Source organism: Volvox carteri, assembly GCF_000143455.1.
Source record: "Volvox carteri f. nagariensis unplaced genomic scaffold VOLCAscaffold_58, whole genome shotgun sequence".
NCBI lineage: Eukaryota > Viridiplantae > Chlorophyta > Chlorophyceae > Chlamydomonadales > Volvocaceae > Volvox > Volvox carteri.
In genome coordinates this window covers 473,125-500,655 of record NW_003307601.1, presented here as the reverse complement: position 1 = coordinate 500,655, position 27,531 = coordinate 473,125, and the positions used below count along the sequence as shown (strand labels likewise).

Below are 27,531 nucleotides of genomic sequence, written 5' to 3'. Positions count from 1 at the left end.
ACGGCTTCCCACTGCCACCACCACGGCCGGTATATCCCAGTCTGGTGATGTAGCAGTCCTGTAGGGTTGTGGGTAAGGTTGGTATGTCCTTCCTCCTGTTGGGGGTGTCGCACATCAATCTGATGACCTTGCCGGTGACGATGTCTGTCGATGTCTTCGTGCGGTCGTGGAAAATGTGTGCAATGGTGCTCAGCACCCGTTGGCGTGGAGTGCGCCGGCCGTTGGCATCGGTCACGTTCGGCGCACATCACGGGGTCCAAGCCATGCCAAAAGATCCCTACCCATGCTGAAAAAACAAGCTGAAAAAAGACAGTTCTCCGTTGGCAAGCTCCAAACCCAAAGGTAAGGAAGAGGATTGCATCAGCAGTCCAGCACCGGTGATGTAGACCAAGAGGTGCTGAGAGGGATGTAGCCGCACCAGTAGTTCAAATACCATGGATGGAGGGGTCCAGAGATTGAGGGATGCAGCATTTCGTGTCCCGCCCGACAGGTAAATTGCGCCGCGCCCTGTGGCAACCTTCTCACCCGCGCAAAAGAAACTCGGGCGGAGCCCAGGTTATCGTCATGACCCACATCCTCATCTTTGATGACGAGTTCCGCATCATTCTCGTTCAGGACATTGAAGCGAAATGTCTGCGGCATACGAAGTCGTTCAGGCGATAAGGGCAACCAGCCATGCTTCCCAATGCTTGGCGAAAGGGGCCCAGGTCGATGGAGCACGAGGACCTGGAGCACGTCATGCGAGCCCGGTCACGCACCTCGTTCCACACCTGCAATGTTGAGTACAACCACAAGGGTGAAGTCAGGTGAGTGGGCTTGCGAGGACGTCTTCAGTGTAAGGGCATGCGCCGAAGCAAGGCCCCGGTGGCAGTCTAAACTATAGAGACATGCTGTTTTGCACATTGTCCCACCCACCCACCCCAAACCCGAACTATTTCCCGTACCCCGGGATTCCGCGTCAACCACCGCTGTGTTGCCAGGACCTTTGGATTGTCACGAGCCCTTTGGTTTCTTATAGCAAATGCATAACTCACCGGTCGCTTGCCGCCATCTGTTGACGGCAGTTTGCAGTCCATGTTTACAAGCAGACGAAGACGCAAGTTTTCATGAGGTCTTCGGTGAGTTGCAGAACTTGAATTCTGTAAGAACGGCAAGCTTACCCGTGGCGGTCCGTGTGCGGTACTGCTGAGTCCCCACTTTAACTATGCAGTATGGGTCCTGCTTGCCGAAGCTGATGTCCGGTAGCAGGCAGAACGTGGCGTAACGGGCATTGAAGAGGGCAAGCCAATGCTTTCATTTCATATTGACATTTGCTTGATATACAGCATATCCCCAGGACCAACTTTGCGGTGGGATAAAAGCAACGAACTCCAGCTCACATTGACTGGTTGACTACCTCGATTACAGGCACATAACGATACTTACAAGTCTTTGTCCTTAAGATCTTTGGCGAACTCCACCGTAACAGCCATCTCGCCAGCCTCAAGCGCCATTTTCGCTGTGTCGACGAAGGTGAAACCGAAGTCCACGGCAAAATTGCGACTCTATCAGTCTCTAATATAAATCCTATTATAGAATTTCACAGAAGCCGCTGGTGGCAATTGCTTACCACGGTATCGCTACGAAAACAAGTCCCCTAAACTTTACCACTCGCAATCAACACCGCGATGTCGAGGTTAATATAAGCTGTCAGGACGTAATCATGTGCACATCAGTTTGAAGAGGAACGCGCTTTCGTCCTGGAATACCAACACTGCACCTCGTCCCCGTACATCGAACTTCACGTCAATCCATACCGGTAATCTGAGCGTTCCTGAGTCCCCTTGCAGCTCGCAGTGCATGTTGTCGCGTGACACGTTATAGACTTGCATGTTCTTGTTTAGACCTCGGGGGTGGGGACCTTCTATGCCATACATACAAAGGACTTAGTTGTTTGCGCGCTTGCATCATACACTTAACAGGCAGCAAACGCACCTTCATGCCCCTTAAGCCAATGTAAGCCAATTCCCGATGAAACGAGGCATCAAGCTACGGAAAAACAGAAAGCACGTGCCCGCTTCGGGTTATGTAGTTCATTACCCGGACATCAACAAAAAGGTTACAGTATATACCCTTGCAGGGCTGTAACAACTTTAATTTCCGATCTTTGGGCCGTTTCTGCAGCCGTTCCATGGAGCTGCAACCTTATGGAACTGAAAGCAGCAATATACAGCAACTAGCTCAAACTGGAACCGGCATGGGGTCCAGGCTTTCAAAGGTCGGTAAAAATTTTGTCACACAGACACACACCTCATTAGGAACCATATGTAGTCAGGAGGTCATCGAATTGAGGCTTGGGCAGTCACAAACACAAGCTCTCAATTCAGCTGTAGACCACGAGGAAGGGAGACGACCACACGCGATGCACGACCACCACACGACCACAAAAGGCATCGGAACGCACATGCACTCCCACACAAACGCACTTGCCACTATATAGTACATAAGCGCGAAAGTCCTACCTGACCGCTCCACAAGCCGGATACACAAGCTTTCCTCTCACTCCCTCTCGCACACGCTCTCTCGCGCTCTCTCCATAACCTAGATGCGACGCATATGCAAAAGAACACAACCCAGCAAGGTGGTGAAACACAGGGAGGGGAGGCGCGGGTCATCATATCACGCGCAGGGCATGTGTAAGCTTGAAAATGCCTCACAAAAACACACATAACATGCAATAAAAGAGGCAACAAATACACATGCGCGAATGGGGGGAGCCAAAATGCTGGTCACCATGCGGCAACACGAGACGTCTGCACACGTGAAGAACTCCTTTAAAACGTCCTGCCAACTCCTTGGTAAATGAAGCGCTCAAGCTCTCTGGTCCCCCTCCTACTTGTAAAAAAAAGTCGCGAACGTCTCCCGTACGTGGGGGTGAAAATGTTTCTCCTACTCGTCAGCTGCTCGTCAACCGCACAACAGCCTCACAGCCACGTCACAGTGGTACGACAGAACGCACACCTCCGGCACGTCTCGCAGCGGCGGCCGTGGACCGCACTTACTACCGACCAACCGACGTCACGGCCACACGAGACACCGCCACCGCTTCTTGCCAGCCGGGGCCCTACGACCTTCGACGTGCTGTAACCCGCAGCACATTGCCAGGAGCAGCGCCAAGCCAGCACAGCATGGCACAACACAGCCAGTACAGCACAGCACTGCGAGGACTTAACAGCGATAGGCTGCTATTGAAAATCCGCCATTCGTCAAAACCGCCCGTAAATATCAACTTAAAACCCGTGTACCGCCCAAAAAGTGAAAAATGCCGACCGCCCTATGCCAGGTACGGAAAAACGTGTACGATGGCCGCCGGATTCCGTACCAGCTAGGAGAAATGCAACACTACTAATCGCATGGCGCCGCTGCCGCTCAACGCGGGGCCTTGCTCTCTCTCCCTCTCGCTCTCTCCCCTTACCACCTGACAACTCGTCAAAAAAACTACAAACATCCTACTAACACCAGTGCGCGCAACCTCCGCCACTAGAAGCCACCCTACACCGCCCGATCCCGTCTCCCACGGCACCGCCCTAATGAGGATGAGCGAGCTGTCCGTAAAAACCGGGTATTTCGCAGGGCGATGTCACTACATACATACATACATACATACACACACGCAATCGGATATCACTCATCGCATACTAAAGGGAGGCCGACGACTGCCCAACTATTGGCCGACTACTCCAGGAGAGGCGGAACTGCCTTTGAACCTTGATAATTGAGAGAACCTGGAAAGCTGCAAACCGGAGCTCCCACCAGCACCTCCCAGGGGGTGGCCGAAAGAGCGAAGCCTTCAAGCAGCCAGGGCTAGGCGCCCTAGGCACCCAGGCTCGCGTAGGGACCTGGCAGTCCATGAGAGGTCATTACGTGTCGATAACATCGACTAGAACATCTCCAATTTGGTGGGTAAGCAGACGTGGCGCTCATGCGATAGTTCGTCTGTCTATCTTTAGGTCGCTGTTGTCCTTGCCCCGTCATCCCTCTCACACTCCCTAGAGCACTCTCCCCCGCGCACCTCCTCGCTGCTAAAAACACGCTGCGCAGATGCAACAGCAAAACGAAATGCCTATCTTCACGGGCGGCATATATTAGGTGCCAGTGAAGTGCGTCCGAAAAGAATGCTAGATGCCCTGCCGTGCTGTGCCCGCTTGTCGTCCGCCGGTCACGCCGCCTTGATGGTCGCCTGGCAGAGCGCCACGGGATGCCCTCGTTCGCTGTCGCCGCCCGATGGCCCATTGCCCTGCTCGGAGCCGTTCGCATGACTGCCCACAGCCATTCCAAGCCCGTTCGCGGTCAAGATGAACTCCTTAAACCGGTCCAAATAGTCCTGTAGGGAGTTATGAGGTGGGAGGAGAGCTGCTGTGTATAAAAGCCCTGCCATGGATAGCCCTTCCGGGCTGAAGCGACGTTCTTTCCCCCCCCCCAGGATGGCCGCCACTACTCTACACGGGTCTTTGATCCGCAGGATCATGCAGGAGCGCATGAGAGGCGCCGGAGTCTCACCTCTACGTCTAGGAGCTGAAGCCATTGGAGGTCGTAGTCGGCTCGCCGTCGCTCATCTGACAGCACTGCACGGTTGTTGTCAAGGCAGCGCGACAGTCAGTTTGTCTGTTGTGTTGGTTCGAACGAACATGCAAAGCAGCGTCAAGGCAGCGTGCCGGGGACAAATGAGCGCCATGGGGTAGGTGTGCGCAGGGCCCCCCTCGGACGGAGGCTGCAACAATGCAACTTGCCTTCGTATGCGCATTGGATGGACTGGAACGTCCGCTTTGCGTACTCGGCGTTGGAATGTCTGTCCGGGTGCCATATCTGCAGCAGGACAAGGCACGGCATGAGCGTTCGCGACCCAGGAGCGGGCCAGGACTGGTTAGAGCACATAGGGACGCGGGGAGCATGCAATCGCGCATGCCAAGCCCTATACAAGGCCCGCCAACGTGTTATTTAAACCCGATTAAGAATGGCCGGAAGGAATGCAGTGGGCAAATAGCCCTCGTTACCATTCCTAGCGTGGCCGGTGCCTAATTAGCATAACGTAAAAGATTTAAAATATTTTCATTAGACTGTGACCGATGACACGCTGCACCAAATCCAGCCATGGACCACCACGTATGGCTGCGGTAGCCGTGCCCTGAACACGCGCAAACATACCCGTGCCAGCTTCAGATATGATACTCGTATCTCCTCAGTTGTGGCCTGTAGAAAATATAGTAATTGGAGTTGACGGGGAGAACAAAAAGACATACAAAACGCAGTGTAACATGCATTAATGTGCCCATACCTTCATAGATAACCCAAGCACCTCGTAAAGATTTGTTGCTGCTGCCACCGTGTCCGTTGGGCTCTGTCCGCTCGCCATTGCTCCCTTGGAGGACACACACATTTCGCCTACGATGCGTAATATTATCCCCAGAAGGCGTAGTTATGTCCGCATATACTTGTGATATTGCAGGGACTAACTATGATGAATGGACCTACTCGACGCAAAGATGAGGACGAGAAGTAACTATTGTATGGAGGGGATTAATGTGCTCAGAACGCTACACACTGAACCCATATCGCTACCGTCTGTCTGACTGCTGATTCCTATGAGCGATTGCGGGTACAAAGCATAAGGGCTGAGTGGTTGCAGCGCAGCCTTTGTCGTACCCCTCGTCCCGCCCCGTCAGCTACCGCTTTTGGGCTTTCCCGTTTCTGCTTTTTACTTCGTACCAAGTTACACGAAGGTCTCAGTGCCATTACTCCACTCCATCCGTAACCTCCTCATACTGGTACTGAGCACGCCCATGAAATTTTTTAAGCTCGCAGCCACAACTCTGCTCCTTTCGGCAGCGCATGATGAAATCTGCACACCGCACACATCAACATCTTCAACCAAATTAACAGGCAACTATTCAAGCCTGGGCAGGCCTATAGCAACAAGAGACCTGCGACCAAAACCGTTGCAACAATCGTATGTTCAGATGGATTGACCGTATGCACATCCAAGGGTCCCGCAAGACATAGAAGACAGTTCTAACATCGGCACCAAAGTCGGCCCACTTCGGGGTTCTACCCGTCCATCAGAACATTTTCCGCGATGTGGCATGCCAAGACCGCTCTCTAAGGATGGATCCCACAAGCACGCTAGCAATTAAACCAGCCAGCCACCAATCAGCACACCGCCTGTGTGGCCCGTGCGCATGACCCGCATAGGTTCGAGTTTCTTCTCAAGGCAGTCGCACGTCGCGTCATGTCGATCAACTTTTCAAATGTGAACAAAAATATCTCTCACGCTGCTGCGAAGCCTCGGCCTCGGCATGCTACTTAGAATTCTTAGCAGCGCCCTACACCTGCGGCAAGACGATACCACCAGCACCATCACCACACGCCAAGCAAACGGAACAACGGCAGGATCACGCGTGCGCTGACACCCTCACCCACCGCTCTCCAAATCCATCACCGTTCTCGTGCTATGGCGCCGCCTTGAGCTACCGATTGACAACTGCATCCCCAATGAACCAAAATCAACTATAGGAAAGAAGAAGACCTGCAACTCTCCACCGAAACTGCTTTGAGCATACATGTCGCCTGCTTTGCGAAAGCCTCAAGTCACCGTGTGTGGCGGCATCAAGAGCCGGCTTCTCCCTGAGCCTCACCCCCGGTCCTCCCCGCCCTCTTCACCGCCGGCCCCTCACTCCCGCCACCCCAGACCTGCCCCCGCCCTCTCCAGCCCTCCGAACGCCTCCGTCCGTCCCATCGCTGTTGCGCCGCAGCTATGCCAAGCTAAATGTCAGTCCACCGTCCAGTCGCGAGGAAACATGTCGATCATGATTCGTTTTTAATATCTCTCCGCGGAAAGAAGGCAAGCAGCAATGCCATATCCGACTGTGCGTGCATGTGCATTCTGCATTTATATCATTTATTACTCCGCGCAAGCCATGAGTCACTGCACCAACTCCTCCACAAGATTCCCGGAGTCGTACATGCGCTTGTGTTCCGGATTCTTCAAAACGGCGTACGCCTGTCGTCGGGCAGTGGGGGGGAGCATTGAGCATCGGGTGCGGGCAGAGGGGCAGCAGGACGGGGGGGAGGAGGCAGTAAAGGATGTCCGAAATCTTTATAGCATATGAGTGGTGCCGCCTTCGCTGCTGAAACAGGCCAGGTGGGTGATGACGCCGAGGTGGTTTGTCCCCCTCGCCTGTTCAAATCTTGTCAGGAACAACTTTTTCCGTCCTTTTCCCAGCATCTCCGCAAGCGTACGTCTCAAACGCGCGCGCGCCCGCGCGCGCGCGCGCGCGCGTGTGTGTGTGTGTGTGCGTGTGCATCCGGCGGCCTGCATCTTCGCATGCAGAGACTGGGCGGCTGGCTGAGTGTCCCCCACCACCATCCCATCCATCGATTAAGGGGCACTCCCTCTGCTACCTGACGCAGCCGCTTGCAAGCCCTACAGCAGGCCCCAGTCCCGTACAGTGGGCCCCCGTGTGCCGTACCTTTTGCAGCCGCTTGAACTTCAGGGTTGCCGACTGCTGAGCCGCAGTGTCGTCCACAGATACCTACACGACCATATGTCCATATCCATACCCAGGGGGGAAGGGACCCTCAAACAAAAATCAGGATACATTTCTGCGCATGGAGAAGGTCGTCCGTACGAAAAAGAGTACGTCCACATGCCATTTCACCATCAGCGGCATGATCGTGCACATACCTTGTCTGGATGCATCTCCATGGCCCGCGCGCGGTACGCAGCCTTGATGTCATCGGGTCCGTACTGGCCACCACGTCGTACATCTAACCCTAGAATGGCGTAGTAGCCCAGGGTGTCGACCACGCGGCCGCTTCTGACGACGGCAGTCCCCGAGGAAGACGACCCGTTGGAAATGGAGCCAAGGCCAAGTCCTGAGGGCGGGTGATAGCGGGTATCCAGGAATAAATATAAATAAATGACAGCCCATCCATATTCACGCAGAAATGTGTGCAAATGACAGTTAGCAAGAGGGTAAAGGAGAAGATCTCGAGCTCAGGGTAGTGGGTGAGAAGCAGGATATGGAGGGCCCGCGCCGGCTGAGATATGCTTCACGAAACGTAGGGAAACATGCCATCGGAGATGTCACGAAGGCCTGCAGGTGGAGTGAGAGTGAGACGTCCTGCTATCCACCCCCGAATGTGTTTAAGGGCTCCCCATCCCGGGCGCCTACCGTCCCACACGGATTGCCAGGACCAGCCAGCAGCTGGTTTGGTCGCGCGGACCTCCTCCTCCTCCTCGTCAGGGTCCAACTATGAGTCAGTCAAGCATACGGCACGGGCAGGGGACGGAGGGCCGCAACAAAGGTCTACAAAGGTCTACACATACCCAAACCTCTCTCCACCTAGAGCGCATGGCTCTAGGAAGAGAACATGTCCAGAGACACACTTCAATGTCCAGAGACAGACAAACGTACAGACTAACGCGGTATGGTGCGGCCCTGGCAGCCGCCCGGTGTGAATCGGCTGCACAGGGCACATGCCAACCCACGTACCCGTGTCGGCTCCTTCCCAGCTTCAGAACACCTAATTAAGCTAGCTAGCAGGCCGCTGCTTTAGATTGTCGAGACGGCCACGGCAGTTGTGTAGCACCTGTGCGCCGCGAGGATGGTTCCCAGGGGATAGCTCCGAAACCAGACAGCCCAGGCCCAGTACGCGCTTTTCCACGCGTGTGTTATGATGCGTTACGGTGTTACATGCACCTACCTGAATTTTGCTAAGGGGTGTATCCGGGCTGATGAGGAGCTTGGCTAGGTTGGAGAGCCCCTGCTCGGGAATTTTGCTCAGAGCGCCTGCACGAATACGAGTTGAAACATGCTGTTGCTCTAGTTGTTGTTGCAGTTCGACACACGAATGCAAAATCAACGTGACACGGTAACACGTTGCAGCGGCAAGGAATGCTGCCTGCGTGCACACTTGCGTGATTTTCGACAACGTAGGTGCGTTTAAACGGAGGCGCGCTGAGCCTATCCGTCAATCTGTCGGTCCGTCAGTCGATTTGCATCGCCGCGTGCATCAGGCCCGTATCGTCCCCGGTTTCCGAGGATATATACGGTGTGCCGGGGGCTGGATGCATGCGCACGAACGCATCGTGTTGCACACCATGCGTATGGGGGGATTTATCCCTCCAGAGCCTTCTCCATTGCCGTCCTGCCATAACCGTCCTGCCGCTTACCCGACACCAGCGGCTGCAGGGGACCCGCAATGCTTCGTAACTGAATCTTCTTTATGTACCGCACGTTCGTGTAGTTGCGGTCCTGGGGACAAGGGTTGGGTTCCAGCGCATGAACAGCCAAAGCGCGTAAATTGCATACTGGGGAAGGCCGGGAATATAGACACGCGTGACGGCCATTGGGTGGAAATTTTTATCCCCGTGGGAAGGTCCAGCCTTGCGCGGAACAAGGGGCGAAAGCGGCGGCTCCTCTGTCTAGTAGGCCGGGTAAACATGTGGGACGTGAAGCAGTTGGCGACGGGTAGCGGTTTCTCCGCGCGACAGCAGGACCCGCTAGTAGCATGCCCTTCCATGGCGTAAATGCTTTGCTCACCGTGGGGTCTTCCATAAAGTACAGCTGATGGACTGCAGTGTGGACCGGACTCTGAGCACTGTAAACCACTTTTCGCCCGGGAACAACGTCAATTAACTCGTACCTGAGACATTCAGCCAAATTCAATTGATGGCGGGAAGTAAAATGGCCAGAAAGTTTGCACAAATTGAGAGGGACAAAAGGCAACAGCTTAAGAGGCAAGACGGGCTTACTGTGATTCATGCTTCATCTTCATTATCGTGCGCTCAACCGTATATGTGTTCTTAAGATTGATGCCCTCGCCTCGCGTCCGCGCCACGCCGTTGACGCCTGCCAAGATTAGGTGCCGACGCGGTTTGAAGCACATTCACCGCGTGGTGCCAACCACTTTTCGGCTGAAGTTTACCTGGGTACCATTCGGGTAAATGTTCAAAATCCGCAGCATATTTGAAGACTCGTCTGACAGAGCCCTTGACCCTATGAGTTTGAATGGTAAAGGCGAACTGTAAGCGCCTTCACCCGTTTTCCTTCTGACGCGTCAACTATTCTCACCGCGCAGAGGCGTCATATTGTTTGCAGACGACATAGACAGTGGCGCTCCTGCTAACCAAGCGCCCCTGTGCCGCAGCAGGTGCGCTGCGCCCGGAAAAAGAGGCCTGCATTGATCTCAGACTAACAGGAATCACGATAACCTATGCATATGGGTCCACAGCTATGTTGCGTACCCACTTAAGCGACAATGTACCCCAGGTTCCGGAGCTCGCTGATGTAAGACTCCGTTGAAGGCAAGTTCGTTAACATCAAACTTCCATTTCCAATTTCAAAGCCGATGAGTCAATCCTATGACCTGGCTACCACGCGTCTCCAATTTCAGAACTCCTCAATAGACCTGCGCCACGCCATCCTCTGCCATGCGCATTCAACTTTCCCGTTTTCGAGAACCCGACCGCCTTACATCCACCTTCCATCACGCACCTACATCCCACCCCTAGGCTACCTTACAACCGCCGGACCGCCCTTCCGCATCCCCCCAGCGCCAGCGGCGCACCGCTGCTTCCCAAGCCACAATCGCCATCTCAGCCAGACACCACCGCGTATCCCCTTCCCGCCGCCGCCAGCCGCCAGCCGTTCCCTTGCAGACCGAGCTGTAAATAGCATCCTCCACTCCAACTCGCCAGCCGCATCTCACCCCTTAGCATCACGCACACAACCACTACTACCAGCAGCAGAAGGATCAACATTTGGGTTATGCGGCCTGCCGGGCGTCTTTACGCCAGCGCTCCTCCGCGACTACTGGCACCTTGTCGTACGCCCCCGCCTGGATGTCCTGCTCCGAGCGAGCTCCAGGGAGCCCCCCGGATTGGCCTTCCTGGCTCTCATGGATCACCTCCTAGCGGAGCTGCGCACCATGACCGCGGTGTCTCGTCACACTGCCATACATCATGTAAGCCCCGACTGGCGTGAGGCGGCGGCGGAAGTGGCGACGGCGTGCGCCAAGTACGAAACGTACGTGTTTCAGGTGCGCGCGTGGCCTCTTCCTCTTCCTCCCGGGGAAAATGGGAAGGGGACAAAGGAGCAAGGAAAAAGGAAGGAGGAATGCAAAGAGTTCGCAGTCTGTAATGTCTGTTGGATGCCGACACTGACTGTGTCCTGTGGGTTTCGAATTGAGGTTTCTCCGGGTTCTTTTTCGGCCTCTTCCACCGCCCTCCTGATCCCCACCCAGTACCACCCCTCACCGACCAGGCTGCCGATGGGGACTTGCTGGCCAAGCTAGACCTCACGTCACAGCGCTTGGCGACCCAGATGAAAACATTGCTCCTACAACAGCAGCAGCAACAGCAGCAGCCACAACAGCAGCAACAACAGCAGCAGCCACAGCAGCAGCAGCAGCAGGCGATGATGAACCTGCGGCTGCAGATGCGGCTGTGTGAGCTGCTGCGGCGGTCGCTGTTGCGAGGCGGCGCGGGTTTGGAGGATGGGGAGGATGAGGGCGGCGGCGCTGCGCTGAGCCGGCTGTACGCTGTGCGGGTGGGTGGGTGGGGAGCTGGGTGAGTGGGTGGGTGAGGTCACTGGCATGTGAGGATGGCACCAGCATTGCTGTCAGAAGCAATGCTGTTAGCGCGCGACCTGGCAGGTAACGACCTGGGGGATGCCCGGCCTTATGATGGCATGGAGGAGTTCAGGATGTATGTATGTATGTATGTATGTATGTATGTATGTATGTATGTATGTATGTATGTATGTATGTATGTATGATCCGTGCTCATTGAGCCCGAAACAACTTCCAGTAACCTCCAGTAACCAGCCCTTCCGTTTCTTCTTCACCACAACTGATACCATTATTTTGCTGTATGCTCCACACTTCTGTAATGCTCCACACTTCTGTAATGCTCCACACTTCTGTATGCTCCATACTTCTGTAATGCTCTACACTTCTGTAATGCTCCACACTTCTCTCTCAATGCTCTACACTCATTACCCCGTCTCGATCTACGTGATCCACGGATGCTCCCCTCCCTTTCCCTTCCCTCGCCTTCAATTCCACTCCCCCCGTCGCCCCCCTCTTCGGTCCCTTTCAGACAGCTCCCAGCAACTTACAATTGAAGCTCACCCGCATGCTGACGGCCGAACGCGATGCGGCGGCGGCAGTGGACGCCGCCGTACTGTACGGCCCCGGACCGGAGCCCCTCGCGTTGCCGCTGGCCCAGCTGTGCGAAGCGCTGCAGGCAGGGCGCCGCCTCCGCAGCCCTGACCACTGCCACGGCAGCTCGGAGCTGCACTCGGAGCCGTACGACGAGCTGCTATACCAGGACCCACTATTGGGCCCAATGCTCACCGCCGCGGCGGCGGCGGGCGTTCCGCGGTCGGCTGGGCTGCCGCTCACACCAACTAACCTTCGCACCCTGCTCCGCCGACACCCCTGTAGTGCCGTACGTGCTGCCGTGTACGAGGCGGGGTTCCTGCCGCGGCTGGCGGCAGCGCTGCAGCGGCTGGGCGAGCTGGCGGTTGTACGGCAGCGGCTGGCGGCGCTGCAGGGCTATTGCTCCTTTGTGGATCTCAGCTACAGCCGGGCGGGCCTGGCTGTAGCTGATGGAGAGGCGGTGTTGGCGTTACTGCAGGTAATTAGTTGGCGTTACTGCAGGTGAAACCGTGCATTGGGTGGTTTCTTTGTGTACGACGGCATGTCTGGGGACGACGAATGGATGGGCAGATGTGAGCTCCCTGGGTTTGTGTCTCTGTCTGCGGCTTTGTGTACGCACATACAGGGCTAGGTGCTTTCGTTTTCGTCCCAAGTAACCACCCAACCAATAACCAACTAACCGTTAACTTAATGATCGCCAAGCCAACGGTCCCATCTCCGTGAATGCCGTACATTCCTTCTTCCTTCAGGACACGGCAGAGGTCCTCAGCCGGGAAGCTGAGGAAGAGGTGCGGAAGAGAGGGGGAAAGCGGGGACCTGAGATTTACATGCCTTTGGATGGGAGGGGAGGGAGGCGGGTGTCGGGCGGGACTTGTCCCAAGGGGGGCATCTAGTGGCGGCTGTGTAGCGAGAGGTTTGCCTCTCAGGGCGGCCGCGCACTGTTACCCGTAATCCCCACGCCCTGGCCCCGACCCCGATCTCTCTCTCCCCCTGTCACGGCACGTCCCGCGCTCGCTTTTCTTATTAGCAGCCCCTTGCCCGTTAACCGCCTGATATGTCCGCCTCGTCAACACCCCAAAACGCCTTTGACGCTTCCCTTTCCCTTTCCCTGTAGCTATCCGTGCACTCCATGCCCACTGTAGTACCCCACACACTTCCCCACGCGTCGTGTGTGTTTTGCTGCGTCAGGTTCAGCAGCTTCGAGAAGCCTTAGGAGCGGAGGCGCAGAGGGAAGGGGGGAAGGAGGGGGAGAAGAGGGGGGAGGGTGCGGAGGGCGGTGAGGAGGGGGGAAGGGACACTGTGGGAGGGGGACCCCAAGGTCAAGAGGATAGCCAGGACAAACTGAACCGCAAAGGCAACAGCAACAGCAGCAGCCGTAACAGCAGCGACGGCGGCGTAACCGGCGACAGTGGACAGGGCGTGCGCGACAGCAGCTTCGCGGGCGGCTGCTATTCCGGCGGCAGCGTTCCGCAGCGCCGCGACGTCCCCACAGCCGCGGACGGGTGGCCCCTGCCGGACCTGGCCCCCTGGGATGTGGACTACGCACGGGAGCTGCTGATGAGGCGGCGTGGATTGCCCCCAGGTGGGATCGAACATCCGACGTTGTTGATTTTTGGTGTCACAACGGCTGCTTACCCTTCTCCGACCCCATCCCCGCGGGCAGTTGATTAGTTGCACGTCGGTTATTTGTTTACTTCTTAGGAATTTGCATGTAGTATGATATTAAGTTATGATATTATTATGATTAACTCCCTGCCCATTTCATTCACACGTTGGAGAATTCCTGTGGCTCCCCCCCCCTACGCTGCCTCAACCCGTCCACAGACCCGTCGGAGCTGGAGCCGTACATGCACCTGTATGCCGTACTGTACGGCTTAAGTGAGGAGCTCTCCGATTTGATGCACGTGCGAATAAAAGTCGCTGAGGACGTGGATGCGTTGAATGATGCAGACGTGGCTGAGGGAGTGGGGTGGCACTCATCACCCGTACTAGCACCCGAGCTGTGGGACCCACGGGTCGTTCGCGTGACCGTTTGGTCGGAACGCGGTCTGGTGGGCGTCGTATACCTGCATCCAGGATCCGGGTACGGCACGCGGCAATTGCGATTTCCAGCCGGGGCCAGCAACGGTGACCCCGACAGTACTGGTGGTTCCGGAGCTTTGCCGTACAACGCCGACCACGAGTCATCGGTAGCCGCAGTTGCCATCGGGCTGCAAGCGGAATGGCGCAACGGCCGTACAGGTACAGTATGGCGTACGGTGTGCGGTATACGACAGCTGAGTGTTTTCAACGCCGTGCCTTTGCCTGTATGTATGCATGTCCGTTGCCCTTCCTTTGGGTGGGAAGTCTAGGAAGGAGGGGGCTGCGTCGTGTGTACCTGTGTATTACGCCGTACGGCCAATGGCATCAAGATATCTCGCGCGGCAGAGCAGCGCTGCTCCTTCGGTGCTAATAAGCGGGGAGAAAGAGGGATGGAGCAAGCCATGTAGCAGCAGCAGAGCACAGCTCCGGCAAGTGTGCCTCCCTACCTAGCCCCAGGAGAACTCCACGACAATATAGTTTTTGGATAGTTCGGCACAACGTTCATGTGGCAGCCTTCGACCGGCCCCACCCAGGCCCCTCAGCGCTCCAGGTGGGGGCGGCCCCCTGGTTGAGCCGCAACGGGCCCCAAGAAAATAGCTCCATTGCGCAACCTGCATATCCGGTGCTACAACCTACAATAACAACAGCAACAACAGCAACAACCTACATCGCTCGGTGCTGGTGTCGTCCCTTTGGTAAAGTAATGCGGCTCGTGTCAATGTGTCATCGTCATCGTTTCCTTCTAACGGCGGCTCTCGGTTGATCCAGGATGAGAGAACACCTCCTACACACCCGCGCCATGCCGCCAACCTCCTCCAGGTAGCCCGGCGGCGCTACACGAGCTCCTACACGAAATGGGCCACGCGCTGCACCTGCTGCTCTCCGCCGCGGCGCCTAGGCCTGTTGATGGCGGCGGCGGCGGCGATGCTGGCGGCGGTAGGACACTGATGCACTTCAGCGGCATACACCTGCCGCTGGACGTCTTGGAAGTGCCCTCATCGCTGCTGCAGACGCTGGCGTACGACCCGGCGGTCCTGGCGCGCATTTGCCGCCGCCGCCGCCGGGGTTGCGGCCGCCGCCACGTTTCAGCTTCCGGCGTTGGTTGCCCGCCCATGGTGGGGGCGGTGAAGGAGCCAGACACTGAGGATGACGAGGCAGCGGCGGCGGCGGAGGAGGAGGAGGAGAAGGAAGTGGAAGAGGAGGAGCACATGCCTGCGGCGCTGTGCAACCTTGTGGCTGTGTACCTGGCGGCAGAGAACTGCAGCGCCGTGACCACCCTGAGCAAGGTGGGGGTGGGGTGGGGGACCCGACCGCGGTAGGTACCGCAAGCTGTTGAATAGCACCAGGAAAGAAATCGTATTGGGCTTCATTCACCCGTTTTTTCAAACCGCTGGCGGTTTGGACGTTGTCGGCAGTTTGCCGTTGTCGGCATCGCTCCTTGCTTGCATTATTATCATATGATTTCCCACCGTCACCATTGCCGTACATGACGTGGTGATGCTGGTAAAGGATGCATTTGATGACCCTATCCATGAATTACAGATCTCATCTTCTATCAAACGCGCATACTTTTCTCCTTGTACGATTACTGCCGTACTGCCCCTCCCTTGATAACGTACGACGGCGATGGTGGCGGTGACGACGACGGCAGGTGTTGGTCAGCTTGGTGGATCAGGTACTACATGCCGACGGCGGCGATGCGGCGTCGGCGGCGTCGGCAGCGACGCAGCAGTACGGCACGCAGAAACAACGGGGTGTTGATGTCGGGCTGGTGTGGCAGGCGGTACGGCAGGCGTACGGCGTCGTACCTAACTGCCCCGGCAGCTTGAAAGAGGTACGTTCCGCCGGTAGATCTGCGATGTGCCGTGAGCGATGTGTCGATGTTGTCGGAAGACCGGAATTCAACGAAGCAACGACCGTCCACGGCCCTCCTTAGGCTTTTACGGACACCCCCACACATATGTGTGTAGCTAACGCGGCTCTAAGAAAGTTGCTCCAGACGTGTGTGGACGTGTAGGCTATGTATGTATGTATGTATGTATGTATGTATGTATGTATGTATGTATGTATGTATGTATGTATGTATGTATGTATGTATGTATGTATGTATGTATGTATGTATGTATGTATGTATGTATGTATGTATGTATGTATGTATGTATGTATGTATGTATGTATGTATGTATGACGTTGATTACACTGTGGGCTGAAAAGCCGGGGGCCCAGGGCCGAAGCACAGCGCGGGGGGCGGGTGCATACGGCTGGTTAGTCTCATGCACTCCGCCCCCGGGTCAGGCCGCACGGGAAACGACGGCCGGCACGCAACAGCGCTTGTTTGGCGCTCCAACTAGACGGGATCTATGCCCGTTGGTCTCCTAACATAAACGAAGTCGCAACTGGGGGGCTCTTCCTGCCGACCGAACGAACCGAGCATCTCAGAGAGCTCGCTACCAGGACTTGGGCGACCGGGAGCCCGACGAGTCTTCCCGGGCTGGGGAGTTCACCAAGCTCAAAAATCCTCACGCAAAAAAGAGCGCAAAGAGCTCACACCACAGGACGCCAAACAGCCTCCTGAGACTACTACCCTCTTCCGCCTCTCCCTCCCTGGGCTAGTCCAGGGGAGATAGCCCCCGTCGAGGGGGTAACACCGCACAAGTCCGCGCCCTTCCACAGCACTGGGTCTAAATTGAAAAGTACTCAAACGGGAAGACCCTGCGGCAACGCAGGGCGATCAAGCCTCCGGAAACCACAGGGGGGGAGGGTAGCCAGCTCGGCGCCCCCCCAATACCGCTCTACCAAGACGGCTGGTTCCCAAGATCCTATCTCACCTAGACGCCGCACCACGAAAAACCCGGTCTCGTACCCTGAAGAACCTAGTCCTGCACCACGCGCGCACCTTCGAGTACGGCCCCCCCTTCTGGGTGCCCACCTCCCCCTCATCCGCGCCCTCGCTACGGCCACCTGTTTCCACTCACCACTCCTCAACCCTACATCCTCTTGGTGTACTCTCTACCTCTTCCCCTCCCCCCCCGGCTCTCCCCGCCCTTTCCCCGGTCTCCCCCCCCTCCGCCGGTACGGCTCCCCCAGGCAAATAAACCCTCCCTCCCCCATGTCCCCTTGCGCGGCACCCCCCCAAGCCCCATCCCTGATCCCGCCCCCCTCGCAACCTATCCCCTCAACCTCCCTCTCGACCTCCCTACCACCCCCACCACCTCAAAACCCCCCTCCGCGCCTCGACACCCTATCCCCTTATCCCCTAAACTCCAGCTAACGTGTGTAGCTAACGCGGCTCTAAGAAAGTTGCTCCAGACGTGTGTGGACGTGTAGGCTATGTATGTATGTATGTATGTATGTATGTATGTATGTATGTATGTATGTATGTATGTATGTATGTATGTATGTATGTATGTATGTATGTATGTATGCCAGTGACATTGGTTTGGACTATGGGTAGCGGAAAGCTAGAAGGACGGGGCACTGGTTGAAAGGGCTTCCCTGGGCACTGCGCGCACGTGCCGAGGGTCCCGCACACCACGACTTGACTTAGGGTTTTTAGATTCACCTCTTCCCTGCGCCATTACCTTTCTTCCCTCTTGTGCAAATGCAGCTGGCGATGCTTCCCCCACTGGCACACCACCAGGCCACCTTCCACACATACCTCATCGGCCTCCTGGCGGCGAGCGCGTTGCGCCAAGCTCCCCACCCATTCCGACCTGCCCCGGCGGACGCGACGGAGGCGGTGATGGCGCCTCCGGGGCCTCCGCCCTGGGCTGGAGTCCGTGAGCTCGTGTTCGAGGCAGGTGGATGCGATGAGCCCGGACATCTTTTGGCGCGTATGCTGGCGGGTGTCCCGCCCCGTCGCAAGTGCCAGTCATCAGCGTCCGCGGGGAACGGCGTGTTCCCCCTCGGGATGGCTCCAAGGGAAGTAGCGCCGCTGCTGTGCACGCTGGCGGGGCTGGCGCGGGGCTTTGCTGGCGCGGGTTCGGGGGGAGTTGACGACGAGTATGAGGCTGGAGATGGTGGGGATTAGGGGGAAGGAGCTTCGGAAGGGGGAAGTGGACGGTGGCTTTAGGCCTTGGATGATGTTTTTTTATCTCCAGTTGGCGCCGAACGACCGAATGTAATTGTAAACTTTCCGCGGAAGCATCTCTTGTGCATGGTTGTGCTGAGTAGATTGCTTTGCGGTTGTGGTTTTAGTGGTCGTGGGGTGTGGCTGGAAAGATGAAGGTGTGGGAATGAATGTGCGATGTGGGATGTGGGTGACAGTACAGTAGCTGTATCGGATATGAGTGGGGATGTTAACAACTACGATGGCTGCAATTAATGACCAAGCGAGCTTTCTTGTTACGCGTTTTTCTTTTTTGACACAATCGATTTGCCTAGATTTCTTCTCTTGCGGCTTAGAGACGCCAAAAACAACCAGCTGAGGCTGCGGATACTGCTCTTGAAGGCGCTAGAGTGCTGATAAAAGTTTGGGCTGAGGCGTGTGTTAGCTAACTTCTGGGGCACTTCTGAGGCGACCAAGGCGATTTCAGACAAGCGCAGTACATGTATATGCGAGGGCCATGGCTTGCTCGTCTATCTATGCAGCGGACTTTGCAGTAGGAGTGACGCCAAGGACGCCATCCGCTCAACACTGCTGTGGGACATATTACACAGCCAGGCATCGTCGTAGCTCAGCTAGTACTCACAGTGTTGAGGTCAGAAAAGGAAAAAAACGTCTTAAAAAATTGCTGGTTGTCGGTTCCATGCAAATGGAAAATGGCAAATTGTCACACCTGTCAAAGAGGGATGAGGTTGGTTGGGACGGCATGGAACCCCAGCCTGACTTCTCGCTGCGAACGCAGTAAGCCGTGCCCAGAAATCCACAGCGCTAGCAAGTCTACATTGAATGGAAGCTATAAGGTAAGATAGAACCGAACCAGCCTAATATAGCATTCTATGAGCCAAGTTCAAAGCACTTGCGGCCGCCAGGCAGGCAATATCCCACAGCAAATTATGGATCGTCAGAGGTTGGGATGCCAACCAAAAGTTAAGTATGTATGCATAAAATCAGCACGGAGATCTACCTTCAACGGCCTTCTTCAGGGATACCGCCACGGTACAATTTCCGAAATGGTGTTGAAGGTGTTGATGATCTCCTTTCGTCATCCGTGCTCCACACGGGGAAACCGCAACTGCGATCCCTCGTTCACGCTGCACCCGATGCATGGGGAGGCAGGAAAACCGTCTAAGGCAAGGCGGAAACGCAGGCGATTCGATGAAGCAGCTTTTTGACGCTGCCGTACAAGATGCTGAGGGGGCTGTTTCGTTGCAGTGACGCCATGACCCTCCTGGCTCGTCTGGGCCTTAAGAGCGCAGGTGAGCATGTATCACCATCATAGTTATCATCGATGACGATCTTGCGCATATGCGGGCTTTGGATTATCAGCCCCTCGACTCTACAAGGCCAGACCGTGTCTAGACTCGTGTAGTCGGCGACGGGCGGGTCTAGCTAGTCGCCCAGTCGGACAGGACGGTTTTCCGTCGATTTCAATATTGGTGCCCGTAAAACGTATCATATCGTTTATTAAGATGAAGAAAAAGTCCCTCAAGAAAAAAACGCTGATGCAGGACGAGTCCTCGAACTTCCTCGAGCCAGGTTGCAGTACAATAAACAATACGTCTTTCTCCGCAAGCGCCGACAGTGCATCTTCTTGCACTCTGTTAGCAAATTTGTAACATTTTAGGAACAGTGAAGATTTTGCAAGCGTTTGTGGGTCAACCTTAAACTTACAAAGTCGCCTGCCAACCCGAAGGCAAGTTAAGTTACCCATTCAATATGCATTTATGATCTCCTTACATTTTTAAGCATGGGTCGGGAAACCATCTTCGTAAAAACAATGAGGAGAGCATGCCTGGGCCAGTAAGGCTTCTATAGGCTAGCGATAGCATGCTGACAGTATGGCATCAGACTTTCGGCAGCAGTTTTGGAATTAACTTGCAAGTGCGATTAGGCTCGGAGTACGTGAAGAGGAGCCTTCAGGGGGTGACAGCCGCGCACCAATCTAGTCACCATGGCGGCTTCTGCAGCAATGCAGGGGTAGGTAATATGCTGGACGTGGCTTGGCTTTGGCCCCAGTGGTTGGGAGCGTAACTTTGCACGGCGTGTGCAGATGGGAGCTTACGGCCCTTTTCCTTGTGTTCCTCTTCATCACTCTTTTTTGGGACTTTATGGTGGTAAGATTAACGCGGTCTCTGCACAGTACATCGAAAAAACGTTGCAGGTTCGTCCGCTAACGCAAGCTACCTTGGAAACCTATCTGTAGGGCTTCCTTACCTTTCTTAACAACATCCTGAGAGGAAGAAAGGCGAACTGGCTTGCACGTGTGAAAGACGAACTTCTCGCGTTGGGCGTCGTGTCGCTTGTGCTTCTATTCATGGAGGTTAGACCGTTCCAGGTTCACAAGGACTTCCTCTCCGCTTTTTGTCAACTGCCTGCTTTCTCAAAAGTAACTTTGCAATTTCAAAGCTCTGTATTCCTTATTCATTGAACCTCTCTCGCGCTCCTTCACCCCCTCTCCTCCTCCCCCTTCCTTTCCCCGCTGGGCTTCTTCACTCGGCTCCCCCTATCTCCCAGACCATGCGTTTCACAAGCATGCTGTTTTCAGCCCTCCCCGCATACCTGTCCTCCCTGCAGTGTTATATCTCACCCCCCTTAACCCCATTGAGGCCTCGCCCCTTTTTGCCGCTGGGACACACACATACATACATACATACATACATACATACATACATACATACATACATACATACATACATACGCATCCACACCCCGCTACTTTCGTACGCAACGACGGATCCCCTCTTCCCCCTCTCTCCCTTGCCCCTTGCAGCCCTCACTACAAAAGATCTGTATGCCTTCCGGCAAGGGGAAATCCTCGGCGGACGGAGGCTCCCCCAGCTACCCGCCGTCGCCGCCACCGGAGTACGGCACGTACTACTGCGACGCCGGGTACCGCCAGGTCTTTCCCAAAACTGTCATCCACGCGGCGCACTACCTTCTCTTCTATCTGGCCATCGTGCACATCCTGTTCAGCTTGCTAACCAGCGTCATTACGAATGTCAAGGTGGGGGTGGGATAGGGGGTTGTGCGTACGGAAGGAAGGGTGGGACGAGTGGGGAAATATAGATGCACCAAAGCCAAGGAAATAACGTTGCCGTAAACTTTTTTTCATAAACTGTCCTAATGGGAGTTTGGGGCAAGGACGTAACTGCGTGAAACGATATAACCAAGGCGCTTCGTTGGGGGCGGAGTGTATGGAAGGGTTGGAGGTGTAAGGGAAACCTGTCGGACGCCCATCGCGAGAGTGGGGGGAACTGGACGTCGGGCAGGGCGGCTGGAGGGGGAGTGAAGGGCAGGGTAGGGTAGGGAGGGAAGGGGGCCCCCCAGGGAAGGAAGGAGATGATGCGCCACAGTTTCATGTGTCCCCTAAAGGGACGTCGGCTGAATGCCATGAATGCCTTGGCCCACTACTGCTTCCACTGTGTGTTTCTACCCGGCTTGCATGCGACTCCCCGCTTTCCCCCTCCCCCCCGTTGTTCCTTGTTTCCTTGCATATATGTCCGGCCGGCCCCCTCCCCCGCACGGCTCCCTATATCTCCTGGCAGCTGGCCAAATGGAGCGCTCTGGAGCGCACCGCACGTAAGGAACAGAACATCCCGGCGGTGGCCTTTCTCAGGTGCGTGCGTGCGTGTGTGGGTGTGCTCACCTTTGTGTCTGGGTGTGTCTGCGTATATGTCTGTATGTATGTGCTGCTGTGTTCCCCCTTGGGTTTCCCGCGAAGGTGCCGCGGAGGGCGGGGAGGGCTGGGCGGCAGATTGCGCTTCGAGAGAGAGCCCTTTGCGGCCGCAAGACGCTCTCGCGGGAACTTCGGCATGCATCCCCAACCCCCACTCCACCGCCCTACTCCCCTCACCGTCACCGCCAAGACCAACCCCGCTATGGCCCCCCCCCACAGGATTTCCTCCGTCATCGACCGCGCCAACGACCCCGCCACGTATCGCCCCTCCATGCGCGTGCGGGAGACCTGGCGTGACATCATCGGCTACGTGGACCAGGACCTGTACTCGCTGCTGCGGTTCATGTGCGAAAAGCGCTTCCGGGCGCATTCGGTGGTGCTGCGCAACTTCAATTTCCTCAACATGTGTGAGCAATGTCTAGAGGCGGAGCTGAATGAGGTGGGTGGATGGGTGGGTCTGAGGGGGGAAACGGGGTACGGCAGAGGTACGGCAGGCCACACAATCGCCGGGGGGGATCCTAAGGGGGAGGGGCCTATAGCTCGGCAGCTGATATTCACTTGAAGAAGATTCCCTCTTTCTTCCTTCCTTTCTTTATGCGTCTCCCCGCCTCTCTCGTCCCCCACGCCAGGTGTATAGCCACGCCTGGTTGCTGGTGTTCATGATGGCCCTGCTGCTGCTGTACAACCGGCGGCTGTACCAGATGGTTTGGATTTCCTTTGTGTGTGCGGCCATGATGGCGCTCATGGCGGGCAACATGCGCTGGGTCATGAAGAAGACGGCGCGGGAGGCGAGGAATCTCTGGCGCAAAGTCCAGGGAATGGGTGGCTTGGAGCGGGACGACGACGGCGAGGAACAGTCCAGCGAGGAACAGGCAGCGGCGCCGGAGGGGAAGGCTGGCGGCGGAGGCGAAGCTGCAGTCGGCACACTAGCATCGCATGCGGCACTGATGCATCAGCATCACCAGCAGCTGTTGCTGCTGCAGCAGCAGCAGCAGCAGCTACACCTCCAGCAGCAGCGGCAGCAGCGGCAGGCAGGGGGTTCCGGCGGGATGGGGCCCGACTTGGAGGTCGGCGGGGATGTGGCCGCCCCACAGCGGATGGACCAGCAGCACCTGGCGTTCCACGGTAAGTGCTCGGTGCTGGGTGCTGGGTGCTAGGTGGGAAACAGGGCGACGTCGACGGAAACATCTCGCGTTTCGCGCGCGTGTGTGTGTGTGCGTCGGTATATTAAACGGACGATGGTTTGTGCACGTTTGCACCAAACGCCGCATGTGCTGTAGGGCCTGGTGCTGTAGGGCCTGGTGCTAGGAAGGGGAGTTGTGGGGGAGAGCCCGATGGGCTTCATCAGGACTGTGGCAACTTGGAACCTGGTTGCGCCGCTTGCGCCTGCACTCCTCGGCTGCGGTGCGGTGGCTGCTGGCGCCCACCAGCGGCTGCCTGACGTAGCGACCGCAACCCATGTGTCTCTCTGAATGACCTCATGCCTTGCCTGCCTGCCTGCCTGCCTGCGTGTTGACATGGCGACATTGTTATTGTTATTACCAACATAAAATTCCACAACGGCAATAACAACGACGGCGACGACAGCAGCAGTTAAGCACAACACAGGCCTGGAGCTCACGCAGCTTGGGCACCTGACGTCTGTGAAGCGCCCCGCCAAGCAGCTGCGCTTCGAAGCCCCGACAACGCGTCCTGGGGTTCCCGGCCGCCCCGGGCCGCTAGGGGAGTCTCTGGAGGAAGGCCGTCAAGACAGCAAGACCTCCTCGGACGTCCTCCTTGCGGCCGGGCCGGCGACCGGTAGCTGCGACGTGGCGGCGGCCGCTGCGGCTGGCGGGGGCGGAGAGTGGTGGGAGAGTTGCCATACCGGCGGCCGCGCTTGCTGGAGCCTGGCGGCCGGTGCCCCTGGCCGCTGTCCGGCGCCGCTGCGGGGCGATGGCGGTGGCGGTGGTGGTAGTGGGCTGCTGGGCCTCTTGGAGGTATGCAGGGAGAAGCGCACCGCGGCGGCCCCGGAGGCAAGCGGCGGCGTCCGCAGATACAGCCATAGCTGTAGCAGCAGCAGCCGCACTGCCAGTAGGTATTACGACCGTACTCCGTGGTGGCAGCACGCGTCCTGTAGGGGGGAGGGCGGCGGAAGCGCGGCGCCGGCGTCGGCACGTCGTGGTGTCGCACAGAGTACGGCAACAGTGGCGGCGGCGGCAGCGACCACGGCGTTACCCTGGTCGGGTCGACCGCAGCTTACCTGCCCGCCAAGGTTGCTTGGTGGCGGCGGCAGCAGCGGCGGCGGCGGCGGCGGCGGCTCGGCCGCCGCAGGCGAAGCTGAGGACGCCAGTCGCGGCGACGGCGGCAGCGGCAGCAGCAGCAACAGACCTGGAGCAGCGGGCTGTCGGAAGCGCGTCGTGGGGCGAGGAAGTTCCGATCGTTGCCCGGGTCCCGGCCCAGTGGGAGAGGGCATGATGAGCAACAACCCGCTGTACGGCATGAACAACGGCGGCGACGGCGGGCTCGGCCAGGGATCGTTGCTAGGGGTGCCGTCCCTGGGCTACGCCTTACAACTGGGGATGCCACCCCAATGGTACGGAAACGGGGTTGCGGTGCCCGGGCCGGGCGTCTGCGCCGCGTCGGGGCCGTCGTCGTCAGCCCTTGTGTCGCCATCATACGGCATACAGGTGGATGCGACGGCGGCAGCGCACGCGTTTGGTGCGGCGAACTTGATCGCGGCAACAGCCGCGTCGCCTTACGGCGGCTCTGCTGCCGCCGTGGCGGCGGCGGCTCCGGCGCCGCCACCGACGCCGACGCCAACGCCGCCGGCAGCAGCTGATAATGGCCAATGGGGCTCAAACCCCTCCTCCGGGGCGCCGGACGAGGCCGACGATGCAGCATCTGCGGGCTCGGGCAGCGGCTCGGGCAGCCACAGCAGCAGTGACGAGCACCGAACGCGCAAGGGGGCCCCCCACGGCCATGGGCGTGGCGGCAAGAAGGACGCCCAGGGTCACGAGGACGACGAGGAGGACGTGCATAGCGAGAAGTCTATCCTGGAGCACGAGCTGGCATCTGGCATCGAGGAGAAGATCACGCGCCTGTTCTTCTTCGGCCGGCCTTTCCTCCTCTTGTGGCTCTTCAACATCATCTTTGCACAGGCCTCCTTGATCATGACCATGTCGATGGCATTCGTCATCCCGTACGACAAGTTTGATTACATTCGCGACGTCGCGATGCCAATGTACATCTGGTTACCTGTGGTTTTGACGAACCTGCTGTTGGTGTTTTACGGCTGCTGGGTGTTTCTTCCGCAATATGCGCTGCTGTCGGTGTGTGGCATTCTGGAGCCGCACGAGGTTATGCACGAGATCAAGCGCAGCAAGACGGCGGACAAAGTGGAGGAGGGCATTTCAGCGTGAGTGCTACTATTGCTGCTGCTATTGCTACTGCTGCTACTGCTACTGCTGCTGTGGTTGTTGTTATTGTTATTGTTGTTCCCTTCTACTCCATTCCTGTGCCCCCGCTGCAGTATCGTGTTGGAGAAGATGACGGACTACTTCATCGGGCGGCATGACGGCGAGACCAGGCTGTCCACCGCCTTCATTGTGAACCTGGCCAGTCAGGCGGGAATCATCCTGGGCCGAGACTACAAGGCGCAGAAACACATCAACAAGGTAATTAACTGCTGTTCGGTGCTGCTCCTGTTGCTGCTGCTATTGTTGCTTAGCGGCAGTATTGGTGGTAATGGTGGTCATAGAAGTGATAGTAGTGGTGATAGTGTGGAGGGGAGGAGGTGGAGAAGATGTGGGAAGGGGGAGGTAGGGTGGCTCATTCGTACGCCTGCCGGTACCGCCTCTCATGGACGCCCTGCCGTACGGGTGTTTTTTTATTTTTTTTCTTGTATTCCTTGAGTATATGTATCGTGCCTTTTACACGACGATGAAGGGGACCCCTGCTGGTCCGTTGTTGATGGGGTGTTACACTGTGGGCGGCTCGCCCCGAGAAAGGACCGAGAGCACCGGGGGCCCTGACCGGGCCGAAACACAGCGCAGGGGCAGGAGCGCGGCTCTACGTCCGTCTGCTCCTCCGCGCGCGCCTCACTCACGCACTCATGCCAACCGGGACGCTGTTGTTGTTGTTGTTGTTGTTGTAGCCCTTGAATTATAATTTACATTCTTTACGGGCCTCAAATCACGGGCCACGAATGAAAGATCACAATGTCGGTTTCACTGCTTGTTCCGTCGGCCCTTTCTGGTTCCCGGATACCAACACGGCACTGTGACGCAGGTGACGCTCAAGCCCATGTACAAGGAGTTCATGATGGTTTGGCACGACATTGCCTGGTACGGCGAGCTTACGGCGTCGTACATGATAAAATGTGAGGGGGGGGCCCTTGGCCGTGCGGGCTTGGGACGTGGTCGGGGGTCGTCCGGGGACTTTGAGAAAGCAGCCACCAATCATTCTAGATGCTGCAAATCTATACACTCACGCTTAAGCACACACACCTTAACACCACACATGCACTCCTAAGCACACGCACTTTAACACACACACACACATACACACAGCCTCTCATCCTGATTGATGGTGACGGTCGCAGCGGATGTCCCCGAGTTCAAGGCCGCCTTTGACGAGCTGGACGAGGACGGCTCGGGCGCCCTGTCGTTCGGGGAGCTCGCCAACATGATTCGCAGCCTGGGCACGTACGCCACGGCGGGCGATGTGGAGGCCATGTTGTGGGAGATCGACATTGACAACTCGCACAGCATAGGCTTTGACGAGTTCGTCAAGTTCATGGTTTATGCGTTCTTCGATACCAAACAGCTAGGTGGGTGGATTGGGGTTTTATTGGGGTTTCTCCACAAATACTACCGCGTGGGGTGTCTACCTCACGAAATCCCCGCGCACCCGCGCGCCCGACAAGGTTTACATTTTTGGTACTGGGGGTCTTGTCTGTCTCATGGCTTGGGACGCTGACAGTCAGTGCTTTGGACATCATAGCTGTTGATCTTTTCGTGCGTGTGCTGTGTACTGCGGGGCGCATATTTTCCTGCAGTCATACCCTACACACATACACCCTACACACACACTCACACCCTACACCCAAAACCCAAAACATAATCTACACACACACATCCTCTATACACACAACCTGTACACAACCTATACACACGCGCGCGCGCGTGCAGGTTGGATCGATATGCCAGCACTGATGGACGCCATGGAGCGGCTCGGTATGCCCGTCAATGAGATGCAGGCGGCCGTGTTGATGAGCGTGGGGCACTGCGAGCCTGGCGAGGAGGTCAAGGTCACGTTGCGCCAGTTCTTCGGCATGTTTGAAAAGGTGGTCTTTGAGGAGGGTGACACGCAGAGCGATGATGCGGATGGGGCGGGGAAGACGTCCTTCATGGATCGCGCGCGAGACCTGCTCTCGTTTCAAAAGTAGTGAGCGGGTTTTTGCGATGCCTTGCGGTGGTGCGGCCCGCTG

The 27,531-nt window shown here is 56.9% G+C and overlaps 4 protein-coding genes across 4 annotated transcripts in view; 2 read left to right on the top strand and 2 right to left on the bottom strand.

The window, feature by feature from the left end:
* The window catches only part of VOLCADRAFT_97168 (uncharacterized protein), a gene marked incomplete at both ends in the record, with an annotated part of 3,993 nt that extends 2,077 nt beyond the window's left edge, over nt 1-1,916 (bottom strand). Inside the window, 6 exons of the mRNA XM_002956134.1 lie at nt 526-633; nt 759-770; nt 1,035-1,051; nt 1,161-1,231; nt 1,426-1,498; nt 1,760-1,916. Coding sequence (XP_002956180.1) covers nt 526-633; nt 759-770; nt 1,035-1,051; nt 1,161-1,231; nt 1,426-1,498; nt 1,760-1,916 — 438 coding nt within the window. The remainder of the gene's footprint in view (nt 1-525; nt 634-758; nt 771-1,034; nt 1,052-1,160; nt 1,232-1,425; nt 1,499-1,759) is intronic.
* Nucleotides 1,917-8,210: 6,294 nt separating this feature from the next.
* On the bottom strand, nt 8,211-10,128 carry VOLCADRAFT_119304 (uncharacterized protein; the record flags this gene model as incomplete). The annotated part of the gene is made up of 6 exons (XM_002956133.1): nt 8,211-8,289; nt 8,743-8,828; nt 9,212-9,293; nt 9,582-9,684; nt 9,794-9,890; nt 10,113-10,128. Coding segments are annotated over 6 exons (463 nt in total), but the record flags the coding sequence as incomplete, so codon positions are not given.
* Nucleotides 10,129-10,938: 810 nt separating this feature from the next.
* On the top strand, nt 10,939-18,313 carry VOLCADRAFT_119303 (uncharacterized protein; the record flags this gene model as incomplete). The annotated part of the gene is made up of 10 exons (XM_002956185.1): nt 10,939-11,079; nt 11,304-11,588; nt 12,140-12,423; nt 12,487-12,679; nt 12,951-12,989; nt 13,390-13,783; nt 14,026-14,442; nt 15,103-15,569; nt 15,935-16,117; nt 17,891-18,313. The coding sequence occupies 10 exons, from the start codon at nt 10,939-10,941 to the stop codon at nt 18,311-18,313; spliced, it is 2,826 nt and encodes a 941-aa protein (XP_002956231.1).
* Nucleotides 18,314-26,648: 8,335 nt separating this feature from the next.
* VOLCADRAFT_48050 (uncharacterized protein) lies at nt 26,649-26,861 on the top strand (the record flags this gene model as incomplete). Its single annotated transcript, XM_002956184.1, has 1 exon — nt 26,649-26,861. A coding segment is annotated over one exon (213 nt), but the record flags the coding sequence as incomplete, so codon positions are not given.
* Between the last annotated feature and the right edge of the window lie 670 nt (nt 26,862-27,531).